Genomic DNA, 12639 nt, shown 5'->3' with positions numbered 1-12639 from the left:
GCTAAGATTAAGTCAGGACACCTCAGATGGATAGCAACACAGTCTGTTCTTGCTTCCACATAATTCAGATATCAGAATAGCATAACAACATTCGGAAAAGCTGGGAGAAGAAAAACAATTGAATCAGTGATGTTTCCTTCTGACTAATTTGCCATATTTTCTTTCTAGGGAAAATAACATGACATACAGTTGGGAAATTCAGCCAATTACTGTGCGTTTAATGAAATATTTGAATATTTGAAGTTGCATCACTTCTGTATAAATTTTGGCTGATGGGTATTGTGTAAAAGAATTAAAGCCTGAAATCAACGTTAGACCACTTAATAGTGACATTCTATTTTGTGTTTAGAGCAACAGTATAATGTTAGTTTCATATGTTAGTAATTGAGTGGTTTCTTTTTTTGTTAAATACTTTTATTTTTCTTTCAGTGTTTTGTATCCTACTTGCGTTCAGTTTACTTGATGAAGAATAAGGAGGTATTTGATGTTTTCAGATTGCCTCTAGCAGAATATGCCCTGTAAGTATGATCAACTTGGAAAGTGAAAATTGTATAGTGAGAAGTTTTGGAGTGTGTGATAGCTTTAAATAGCTGTTTTGACTATGTTAACACATAGAATTGGACAGTCTTGTAATGCATTTACAGTTTCATATTTATGTTGTGCTTTTGCATGTTTTCAATGACATTCTAAATAAAAATTATGTGCAAAACCAACATATCTCTACAGAGAGAGAAAAAACTCTTAAAACAGAAGGTACATTTGCTATATACAATAGAAGACAAAATTTGTGAAATAAAAGGATAGAGAACAGTAGGGTTTGGTTGTTTTTTTTTTTTCAGATTTACCCTCAGCCTCATAGCTAAATGCCAACCTGTAAAGTATATTATTTAAAAAGAAATTGGAGTATCTAAACATGATATATTACAGTCTCATTTTGAGTGTGATTGGGACATTGCTCCTTGGACATAAATTACTTTTCAGAAGATTCAGTGTGCTTGGTAAAGATGAAGAATCTGCAGTGGACTGAATAGCATCTATTTTACTATGTCTATTTTTGTACATATATGTGAACCATTCCACATTTTTTATGGGAGGGAAATTAATTTTGACAGGTTGATTTTGCAGATGACAACCATCTGAGATTGTTTTAAGAAGTGAAGTTTTCGAATAATCTCGTGGGACATAGGTTAGACAGAAGGGAGCGGGAAGGTGCTCAAAGATGCATGGTAAATTAATTTTATGTCTCTGGAATTTCATACGGAGAAGACTTAAGTCTTCAAACTTGTCAGCATGTGGCATAATGAACTAAGATGTGACAAATTACTAGACTGTAGAACACCTGGTCTTCCTGTGCTGTGCTGCAATTAACATGATTATGTTTTTTAAGGTACATAAGCCTATTATAAAAGATGCTTTCTTACTTTATGGACTGAGAAATTTTTAAAAAGGAGAACTAGCAAAAACTTGAAAAATTTCACTACATGCATTGCCTGCCCCTTCACCTGTGTGATTTGTCATCCTCTTTAAAACCTTATTTTAGGTTTTACTATGCTGAATGTAAGGGGGAGTGGCAGAAGATTAGGACTAAGAGGGATGACCACATAAGCTTAACCAGTGTGTTAAGAACCCAACTGACAGATGGTGGTAATGCTGAATTTTTGGAATCCCAGTGCCTCTTTCTGGATATCAGTGTGGTGTGCCATCTAGTATCTGATATCGGTGTGGACAGAGTAGTCTACAGTTCTGTTCTCAGGCCTCTGTGCCAGGATTTGGTCCTTCATCAAAGTCAATTCTAATCCCATCTTTGCGAAGTTACATTCTTGTATTAAAATGGAAGAAACCAGACAGTTGTTTGGAAAGAGTAGGAGAGGTTTAGTCAAGACTGTGAAATATATGGAAGTATAATCAAAAAGTCAGAAGATAATAAATCTGGGAGATAACTTGGAGATTCTGCTGTAAATGAAGAGTTTGTTGGCACTCTTCTTCCCCACTCTCCAGACTGCTAGTCTACCTAAATACACCCTGCAGTGCCTTGGCTTTCAATTCAGTGCACAGCCACTGATACAGTGGATCAATCAGCTTAATTTATTTGAAAGGCCCTCAAAGTCTGGTATGTTTGAATTCTGCATTCAGAAGCAACCTTGGTTTACATTCTGTGCAAAAAATCATGGCAGAGGATCCTTTCTTCCCTTTACCTTCTGTGTGTATTCTCTGAAAAGTATTTCAGCCTTCCTGTGGAGATTTACTGCCAGCTGGATAGATGTTACTCCACTAAAAATCCTGCAGAGAAAACAGGCTGCTTAATGCCCCTGTCAGGTTTGCATTTCAGTCTGTCAGGCTGTTGCCCACTTTCTCCATTGCTCTTTTGCCTGGCATGTCTGTGGACTGATATTCTCTTAAGCTCTGTTGATTGAGTCTGTAGAAAAGCAGTAGTCTTTTTTTGTATATTATATAAAATGATTTATACGTTATATAAAATTATTGTATATCTAGAAAACAATATATATAAAAACCAAAAAGTGATTGTACATGTCGATACACATATACACATATGTATTCTAGAGATTGATCACCTTTAAGCTATGGTACATTAGTATTCTTTCCAGTATCCTCTCATTACAAATTGCTATCAAGAATAATTTGCTGGAGGAAGACTTGCACAGGCCTTGTGTTAACATAGGCAGCCTTTAAGTTTGGCGAAGGAGAACCTCGATGCTTGCATAAAAGAGAAATTTGTGTTTTTATTGCAAAGGACAGCTTTGAAAATGTAAGAAAACATAAACAAGAGGGTGGAAAGGAATAATTAGTTAGTCTGGCCTCCTGGATAGGAGACAAGGTAATGACGTGGCAGGGGTTCGAAATGCTTTACTTCTCAGGCACTTAATTTTGTTAAATGCCAACATGTATGTATCAGTCTCCAGCGGCAGATCTTAACAGGCAAGTGTCCTGAATGGACAGATTAGTCACAGCTCTAAGGGGCTGCCAAGGAAGGCAATTTCCTTTGTGAATTTTGTTATGTCTTCCAGGAGGAATGCAGCGTATTTTTCTCTTTTTATCCCTGTTATTGGTACATAGGGAATAAATAAAGCAGGTTAAAGCCAAGTTATTTGGGAAATGTCTGATACACACAACGTAGTACCCAGCTGATTTTGCAAGTATGGCTTACAGATCAGTGTTACAAAGCAGTAGGTAGCTGCAGGTGCTGTCAGGTCTGAACTGGGTGATGCCAGGATACAGGTGATGCCAGGATACATGATCCATCTGTCCACATCTGTCTGCCATCTCACTGATCAGGGAAAGCACCCACTGCAGTCTCACCCCAGTCCCCCTGGCTGTGGATGTAGGCATGACCCTTACTGCATGGTTAGGGCAAAGGGTTTCGTTGTTGCCTTGCTCTGACTACCATGAGCAAGTGCAGGTCCCCCAGGCAGCACCCATCACAGGCTTTGCACATCTTGTCATTCTTTTGCTGGTTCTTGGCCCTCCTTCTCACTGCCCTTGGACTTCCTTTTCTACACCCCAGGCTCCTTCCAACTAAAAAGCCTGCCACTAATTACTTTTTTCTGGTTGTTTCCAGTCTTCATACACCTGTAATCAGACTTAGTGTTTCTCATGCTGTTACCTAGTTAATCTCAGCCTCATATGGTATTACTCATGCAGACCTCAATATTCCCTCCAATGATCTTAAGAGTTTGGGCATTTCTCATGCAACTCCCCCTCGACCACCTAGAGATCCAGTCATCCCTTTCTGAGCTTTCTGTAACTACTTCTGTAAGCTTCTGAGCTTTCTGATACTGCTATACAGATTTCTGAACAAGCTGCAGTCTCCTCTCTCAAAGTCCGGGATCATTATTCTCTTAGGCATCATCCTCATTTCTTCTAGGATCTTGAACTACCTTTTCTCATTTTGCAGCCAAGCCTGCTATTGACCTTCACTCACCTTAGAAGTAAATGTACTTGCCCATGCATGAGTAACAGTTCCAGTAGAGTGCCTCTCAGAGTTGGCTAATCCAGCTAACTTGGAGAAACAATCTTCAATGCACTTGAGAAATCTTTGATGCTTGTGCTCTGCTGTGTTGCCCTTTGAGCAGGTGTCAGGGTGGCTCAGGTACCAAGAGCACCTGGGCCTGCAACTGCAATATGGAGGCTTCTTTTACTTTTGTAAAGAAGGCTACATCTCAGTCTTTGAAGTGCTCGAATTGCAACCATGACATCTTCTTTATTGGCCTTTGATCCTGACCCATAAACTCTTGATTAGCTTGGCCCCCATTATTATTAGTAGAGTACCATGCATTTGAGTTTCTTAATGTAGAGGGCTAAAGCTGGCTAGTAAGATAAATAACACGGCAAAAGCAATTTCTCTGTTCGTTTTGGTTATTAATCAGACCGTCTGGAAAGCCTGTTAATTCAGATTAGCGTCACTTCAGTTGATTTGATTTCTTCTGTTTTCAAATGGTTGCTCATCCTGTCTTCTGAAAACATTTTAAATGTTAAATGTAGATGTAGCATATATTGCAAGGAAAGTAATACACATTTCTTCTCTTGAAATAGCTTCTGGGAGTATTTAACCTTTTTCCAGCTATTTTAAATCTTTGTCTGAACTTTTTCTACAGTAAAAGTAATCACTGTGCTGTGTTTTTATGTGTTCAAATCATTCTGAAGAAGTTCACTAATGGAATATGTCTTATATTTAGTAAATGTACTAACAGTATTAGAATGAAGCACTAATGTGTAAAATTCTTCTGCAGCAGTTCTGCAGAAGTGACCTCAGATTCTTTACAACTGGCTCATATTTCAAAAAGGACTGGAAATCTTCTAGGTGCAGATTAGGAACTCTTGTGACACTTAAAAATTGTACTGGTCTTAAATTTCCTGCTTAATTTGTTTTGTGCAAGGACAGATTTTGCTCTGAGTGTCTAAGCTTCTGTCTTTTTAAAGAGTTGAGAGATGCCCAGCTTTTCACCCAGTCCAAATAGAGGCATAGTGAAGTTAGTATGTTAATGTAACAAGTTCTTTGTATGAGCATAATTAACAAACCTCAGAAAAGGCAGTATTTTGTCTGATACACCATTCATTTGAATTAATTTTAAAAAATGTTTACTGATGTTTGATTTTTCCATATTCATTAGCAAACAAAAGTGGTATTCTTCTTAAAGCCATACGATGTTCTCTGAGTTTTACTCTTTAGCTTATGTCCTGAAAATCTTTGTCAGCTTGCTTTGATTTGAAGGAGGTACCTGAGCATTGTAGGTGTTGTTCATTTACTTGTGTTCATTTCCTGATCATTGTTAGGGAATGATGATGTCTGGCCAGCTCAGTTTCTGTTGATGAATAGAACTGCCAGCTGTACTTTCATTTATAATAGCAAAAAAATCCATTGGTTTCAGTAGTACTTTTAGAAGCTGATTTAAAATGTCTTTCTATAAGAGCTTGCTCTGAAGAAGTCATTGCATTTCACATCAAGATATTAAACAGGATTTTTCTTTTTGGTATGTCAGCTGAATTTGTCTTGCCATTTAAAGGCTACCATAGTCTGAGGACTACATTGTGCTGTTAGCATGTTTTTAGTGTTCTGTGTTAGAATTTGTGAAAACTCACTAAATAACTTAACTGCTTTTTTTCTGTCTTTATGAGGAAACATTGCACATTTCTTATTCCAGAAGAATGCATGAAATGCTAGTGCTAAAATCAAAGAATGGCTCTAACTTCAGTCGGAGTAGGATTGTGGTCTGAGGGGCTGTCATGGTTTAAGCCCAGCTGGCAACAAAGCACATGAGGCCACTTGCTCACTCATCCCCGGCGGTGGGGTGGGGAGGAGAAAATGTAATGGAAAGCTCATGGGTTGAGGCAAGGACAGGGAGGGATCACTCACCACTTATGGTCATGGGCAAAAGACAGACTCAATTTGGGGGGGGTGTGTGGAATATTAATTTGTTACCAATCAAATCAAAACAGGCTAATGTGAAATAAACCCAAATCTTAAAAACACCTTTCCCCCACCCCTCTCTGCTTCGCAGACTCAGCTGCATGGGGAATGGGGGTTGTAGTCAGTTCATCACACCTCGTCTCTGCCACTCCTTCCTCCTCAGGAGGAGAACTCCTCACACTTGTCCTCTGCTCCAGTGTGGGGTCCCTCCCACGGGATACAGTACTTCACGAACTTCTCCAATGAGGGTCCTTCCCACGGGCTGCAGTCCTTCAGGCACAGACTGCTCCAGCGCAGGCTTTCCCATGGAGTCCCGGCCATCTTTGGGGGCATCCCCCTGCCCCGGCAAGGGCTCCTCCCCGGGCTGCAGGTGGGCATCTGCTCCCCCGTGGACCTCCATGGGCTGGGGGGGACAGCCTGCTGTCTCACCATGGGCTGCAGGGGCATCCCATCCTCCCCCGCTCCTCCTCCCCCTCCTTCCTTACTGACCTCGATATGTGCAGAGCTGTTCCTCTCACGTTCCAACCTCCTGCAGGTTTCCCCTTCTTAAATCTGTTATCTCAGAGGCACTACCACCATCGCTGATGGGCTCGGCCTTGGCCAGTGGCGGGTCCGACCTGGAGCCAGGGAAACTTCTGGCAGTACATCGTGTCTGTCTGCAAGAGAAAGAGAAGTGAACACAGATTGCGTTGCTATCATACAGTACTACTTGCAGTACTTTGTCAACAGTTGACAGCAGTACTTTACGTAGAATAATGTGAAATCTGGAAAAGCAAAAAAGTGTTTCTTTTGCAAAGGATTTTTTTTGCTGCTTTGATCCCCTTGCTGCAGAGATTGCACATTCGTTGATGTCGCAGCGATCTATATGTGTTTTACTGTGCCTGGTGTTAAGGCCCAATTCTAGGTTTGAATCTCCTCCAGCTGCTGTAGTGAAGCATTATATCTGCTTTGTTTCGTTATTTTTCAGTTAGTCAATAGGCCAAACTTTGACAAATAGTTTCATTGCAAAGGTAATTAGTGTTAGCTGTCAAATACTGAAACAAGTTTAAGATTGCTGGTTGCTCCAATTTCAGTTCCCAAATGTGTTGTGTTATCCTCTCAGCAGTGCACTGTCAGTAAATGTGCAAAATACACTGGATAAAATCTTCCTTTGATCTTTTTTCATAAAATTCTATTTGCTTTATTATTGCTGTTAATCGCTTGTAGAACAGTACTGGGTTATCAGAAATACTTAAGCAAAATTAACTTTATATTAAAATCTAAGACTTTATTTATTGAAAAACTTGTTCCTCATCCTAACAGTGTGGGCTGCTTTTTGGGTGCGTGTCCACTTCTCAGTGTTTTAACCTGTGGCCAGTACCAAAACTGCCCTGTTTAACCACAGGTGTGGTTGCGTTTGGGTTTGGTTTTTTGTTTGTTTGTTATTTAAGCAGGGTGCCTTTCCTGTTTGCTACTCTGTCCCCTTGGCTACCATTAACAGTTCAAGGCTCTCCAGGGCCTACAGTCCACTCTTGCTGCTCTGCAGTACCATTTGGATGCTTCATGGAATGTTTATAATGACATTTCCACCAGGGAGTACAGAGTTGATTTTTCTCCTGTGACATAACTTGAGTCTCTTTATTCAGAGCTGTGTGGTGAAGAGAAAACATAATGCTGTCTACTTGAAATGAGCAGCATTGAGAGGAGAGGGGGTGTATAACTGCATAATCTGAATCGAAAGAGACTGGTCTTTTATATGTGTGTGCCTATGTGTGTATATGTAGCCATTTTAGTTGGTTAAATACTCCTTTAAGTGTACGTACAAGCCATGAGCATTACAAACACTATCAGTTCTGTATCGATGTGTTTTATAAATGTTACTGTGGTCTCCCTGTGTTTCTTGCACAATACCAGTGACCCACACATTTTTTATTCACCTAATGAGAAGGCTCATGAACTCTGGAAGACTTAAATACTGCTTTTTTGAATTTTGATTTGATAGGGTCAGGTGTAGTAATAGTGGGCAATTACGAAGTTTACTGAAGTCAAATGATCTGTTGGAGACTGAGTATCTGTTCCCATGCAATGCTCTCCAGCATTGTTGTTATACTGTGTTTTTGCTTTTTGGCTAATTTTTGTCCCTTCATGTGTAAGAGTATTAGTATAACTTTGAATTATCAGGAATAACTGGGTAAAATAATAGTATTTTTGGCACTGCTGGTTATATATGCCATGAAGGTAAAGCCTTGCTGTAGAGGGATGCAGGCAGGTGAGATTTCCTTTAAGGGAGAAATGTCTCTCCCTTAGCTTTTTCTGTGATTAGTCATTTATCCATACAGTGTGTGTTCTTCTAATCTCTCCATCACTGTGAGGTGGTGGGGATAATGTTCTGGGTGCACTTGTAGCAGTGAAGGACACTGACAGATATCAGTGCTATCTGTCCTTGACATGATATCCATGTATTTTCAATACCAAATAACATTGGTGTTTCTTCCACCATCTTTTACTGTGAATCATAGATAATTTGCTTTTGTCTACAGCTTGTCAGGTTCTTTGTTTGCTTTCTTTCCTGGGAGGATTTGTTCTTGAGAGTTCTCAGTTATTTCACCTTCCTTCCCCTTCCAAAGTTCACTTGTGTTTTTCAAGCTAGACTGTCCTGTTGTAGGCTAAATACTGTTTTGTAAATATATGTTGGTCAAAATGTATCAATATGAATTACCATAATTAAAATTGAATCACTTGAGACATTGATAAGGGCTTCTAATTTAGTCAAATTTTGTGTATCTGCCTTTCTGATTAATTTTATTTGTTTAATTCCATGCTTTAGATCACTTGGTCTTGCCATGGCACCCCGTGTGAGGTTTCTTCAAAAAGTCCGGAAGCAGCTGTGTGTGAATGAGGCAGGTGATGGGACAGATCACTTGAAGCAGACAGAACAAAATAAAAATACCCTCTTGATAAATAAGGAAGGAGTGGAGAAATGTGAAACTAATTTCAGTGGAAAGGCATCTGATAACAAAACAAAGGAAGAGGAGAGAAGGAAGGAAACTGAGGAATGTTCTGCTTCCAGTGGAGGTGCTGAGGAGAGTAGTGCATCTGAGGATGAATTGAAAGAGGTATCTGAGGAGGAGGAGGAAAAAGAACTTACTGTACCAGGCAGGGTACCAAACCCAGACTCCATGCAGTTCTTTGAAGACGATGACGACGACGATGATGATACTAAAGATCTTGACTTGCTGACAGTGAAACGACGGAATGTTTTTGGTGTGGAAGCTAAAGATAATCCAGCACCGGTAAGTGCACTTTACAGTAAGACTTATGAATCTTAATGATTTTATATTGGACATACTCCAAGTAAGGAGGAGAAAAGGGAATAGTCTGCTCTCAGCAGAATACTCGCTTGAAGTCAGATGTGTTGTCCCTATGTATCAGAGGTCAGGATTGCTCCCAAAAGATAAGTGATGTGACTTATGCTTTTATCATTTTATGTTATTAGCATAAAGTAATTTTATTTGCATAATGAATACCCTTGTAGTTGCTGTAATTTATGAATAACATAATTTGAATACCTGGGAAATTTTGACAGTTTTAATTCTTATCACTTACTAATTTGCTTGTATGTCTCTAAATAGCTGCCACTTTCAGTCATAATTTTGATGCTGTACTGCTGTTTATGGCACTGGGAACCAAAATGCAATCCATACATGATGAGCCACTTCCTGATACAAATCGTAACAAATGATCTTTACAATAATGTAACCTTCAAAACATGATTTTTACTTTCAACAGGAGCTTTGCTATTAGGAATTGAGGCAGTATCAGAGAGAGAGGGAGAGAGTGCACGCAGTTCTTGTAAAGCATGGTTATAAAGGCTTATTAAAACTATTCATGTAGATATTTCATTTCCTTGGTGAGTAGCTTTATAATCCAGGATTTCTCTGTGCTTGGTGTTCTGAGAAATGTTGCTTTCGTTTAGTCTTTAAATACAGTGTTATAGTAAGGGGGTGTGGGTTTTTTTTAATTTATTTATTATTTCTATAAAGCAGATTTGGTACATGCATATTATGATTTTTTTGTGTATCCTTTGCGATCTAGCAACTATATCTCTGTAGTAAAGACATACAAGTGAAATAGCCATCTGGTTCAGCAAGATGTTTTTGTGAACTTATATGCATGCAAGGGGACCCTCATGTTAAGCAAAGTATTTATTTTTCCAACTGGTATTTTAAATCTTTCTTTTTCTGTGCTGTTATTTAACAGCACAGGACACTTGTTAGCACAGGGCACTTGTCATGAACTTATGCTAGTCAGCCCACTAGCTGCATTTATGAGCAGCATCTTTGCTTTAGTGTTTAGTGAAGTGTGTAAACTAGTTTTATCAGCTAACTTTGTTGAAGATGAGCAGTTGCACAGTAACCTAACCACTGCCTGCACTCTCTCCTCCACTATGAGGTGGCTGCTGCAGGTTGCCATCTTGTCTGAGAACTATGGGAAGAGGATGGTCCTGGAATTACCTTTCTGTTCCTGTTATTCTAAGCCTGAGCTGTCATGACCCAGCACAGCCGCTGCCTGGCAGTAGCTTATATTTATTAATAAATTTCAGTTTCATATAGAAAAGAAATTGCTGTTTTAAAAACAAAGTGGAGTGAAAGTTTTCTGCCTTAAAGAATGTTGTTCGTACAGCTTTCATATTGCTCCTACAATTTTCTATGCTGAAATACACAGACAATTTCATGTTGCTTTTGTATGTTGGAAAGTGAACGGAGAAATTTTGTTCAGGAAGTGATAAAAGGAGAAACTTCTATGTAAAAGAATGAACAAAAGAAATTTTATGAAGAGTACCAGTGATTTACGAAGTAATTTGGAACATCACTGGGTAACTGTGATGGGTTGACCCTGGCTGGATGCCAGGTGCCCACCAAAGCCGCTCTATCACTCCCCCATCCTCAGCTGGACAGGGGAGAGAAAAATATAACAAAAATCTTGTGGGTTGAGATAAGGACAGGAGAGATCATTCACTAATTACCGTCACGGGCAAAACAGACTCAGCTTGGGGAAAATTAGCTCAATTTATTACAAATCAACAAGAGTAAGGTAATGAGAAAATAAAACCAAATCTCAGAACACCTTCCCTCCACCCCTCACTTCTTCCCAGGCACAACTTCACTCCCGGATTTCTTCACCAAGCCCCCCCAGCGGCACAGGGGGAGAGGGATGCGGTTTACGGTCATCACACGTTATTTTCTTCTGCTAATCCTCCTCAGGGGGAGGACTCATCACACTCTTCCCCTGCTCCAGCGTGGGGTCCCACCCACGGGAGACAGTCCTCCATGAACTCCTCCAATGTGGGCCATTCCCACAGGCTGCAGTTCTTCATGAACTGCTCCAGCGTGGGTCCTTTCTATGGTGTGCAGTCCTTCAGGAGCACACTGCTCCAGCGTGGGTCGCCTGTGTGGTCACAAGTCCTGCCAGAAAACCTGCTCCGTGGGCTCCTCTCTCCACAGATCCGCAGGTCCTGCCAGGAGCCTGCTCCAGCACGGGATTCCCATGGGGTCACAGCCTCCTTCGGGCACCCACCTGCTCCGGCGTGGGGTCCTCCACGGGCTATAGGTGGAGATCTGCTCCACCATGGACCTCCCCGGGGTGCAGGGGGACAGCCTGCCTCACCAGGGTCTTCCCCACGGGCTGCAGGGGAATCTCTATTCCGGCGCCTGGAGCATCTCCTCCCCTCCTTCTTCACTGGCCTGGGGGTCCGCAGGGTTGTTTCTCTTACACGTTCTCACTCCTCTCGTTCTCACTCCTCTCTCTGGCGGCTGTTTCTCACTCGTCCCAACTTTTTTCCTTCTTAAAAATGTTATCACAGAGGCGTTACCACTATCACCGATTGGCTTGGCCTTGGCCGGCGGCGGGTCCGTCTTAGAGCCGGCTGGTATGGGCTCGCTCTCAAACACAGGGGAAGCTTCCAGTAGCTTCTTACAGAAGCCACCCCTGTAACTGCTTCCCTCCTCCCCCCCCCGCTACCAAAACCTTGCCACACAAAACTAATACAGCAACCTCTTAACAGTTTTCCAGCATTAAACATTTATAGGTTAGTTTAGGCTCAGGCAAGTCAGATGTTATTTTCTGTGATTCAGTGTTGATGAACTACAGTAAGGGATATTGGTTTGTACTTGGTGTGCAAGTGTGGAAGACCTTGTATCACCTGAAACCTCTTGTACATGGAGGCATAATAATGAAATATTTAGTTATTCTTATAAGCAGCTGTGAACAAAAAACCAGAAGTTTCAAGATCTGTATCATTAAGAACTTAAATATAATTCAAATAATCTCCTAAAGAAATGCCTATGGTAGTGCTTTATCTAACTTTTACAAAGTAGAAATGCAAAGCATACTATGCTTAACTGTGTGAACTAGTATTGATCAATGCATACGGTAGTGTGGTGTTTAGTACCTTATGTCAATGTGAAAACTGTTGATAAATTGTGGAATGCTTTAAATGTAAGGATTCTCTTTTTAGTAGGAATAAGAGTATAAAGGTTTCTATCCCTAACCGTATATTGTCTTTTAATGTTTTGGTATACAAATGCACATAATAGAAATTACATAGAAAGATTCAGGCGTTGTGCATCTTTTATTTCACGTGTATACCTCAGCACTACATTTTGTGGATGTTAAAACCAAATTGGTAATGTGCAACACTTTTTATATTTTTTTCCTTTTGTTTATTTTCTGGA

General features: G+C 40.4%; 1 protein-coding gene across 1 annotated transcript in view; it reads left to right on the top strand.

Annotated features, from left to right (window-relative positions):
- The window catches only part of DDX10 (DEAD-box helicase 10), a 202088-nt gene that overhangs the window by 42163 nt on the left and 147286 nt on the right, over window positions 1–12639 (top strand). Inside the window, exons 12-13 of the mRNA XM_049823686.1 lie at window positions 430–518; window positions 8733–9198. Coding sequence (XP_049679643.1) covers window positions 430–518; window positions 8733–9198 — 555 coding nt within the window. The remainder of the gene's footprint in view (window positions 1–429; window positions 519–8732; window positions 9199–12639) is intronic.

This window comes from Accipiter gentilis, chromosome 19 (genome assembly GCF_929443795.1).
Source record: "Accipiter gentilis chromosome 19, bAccGen1.1, whole genome shotgun sequence".
Classification (NCBI taxonomy): Eukaryota; Metazoa; Chordata; class Aves; order Accipitriformes; family Accipitridae; genus Astur; species Astur gentilis.
Note: the sequence above shows the minus strand (reverse complement) of the source record. Positions and strands in the feature narration are given on the sequence as shown.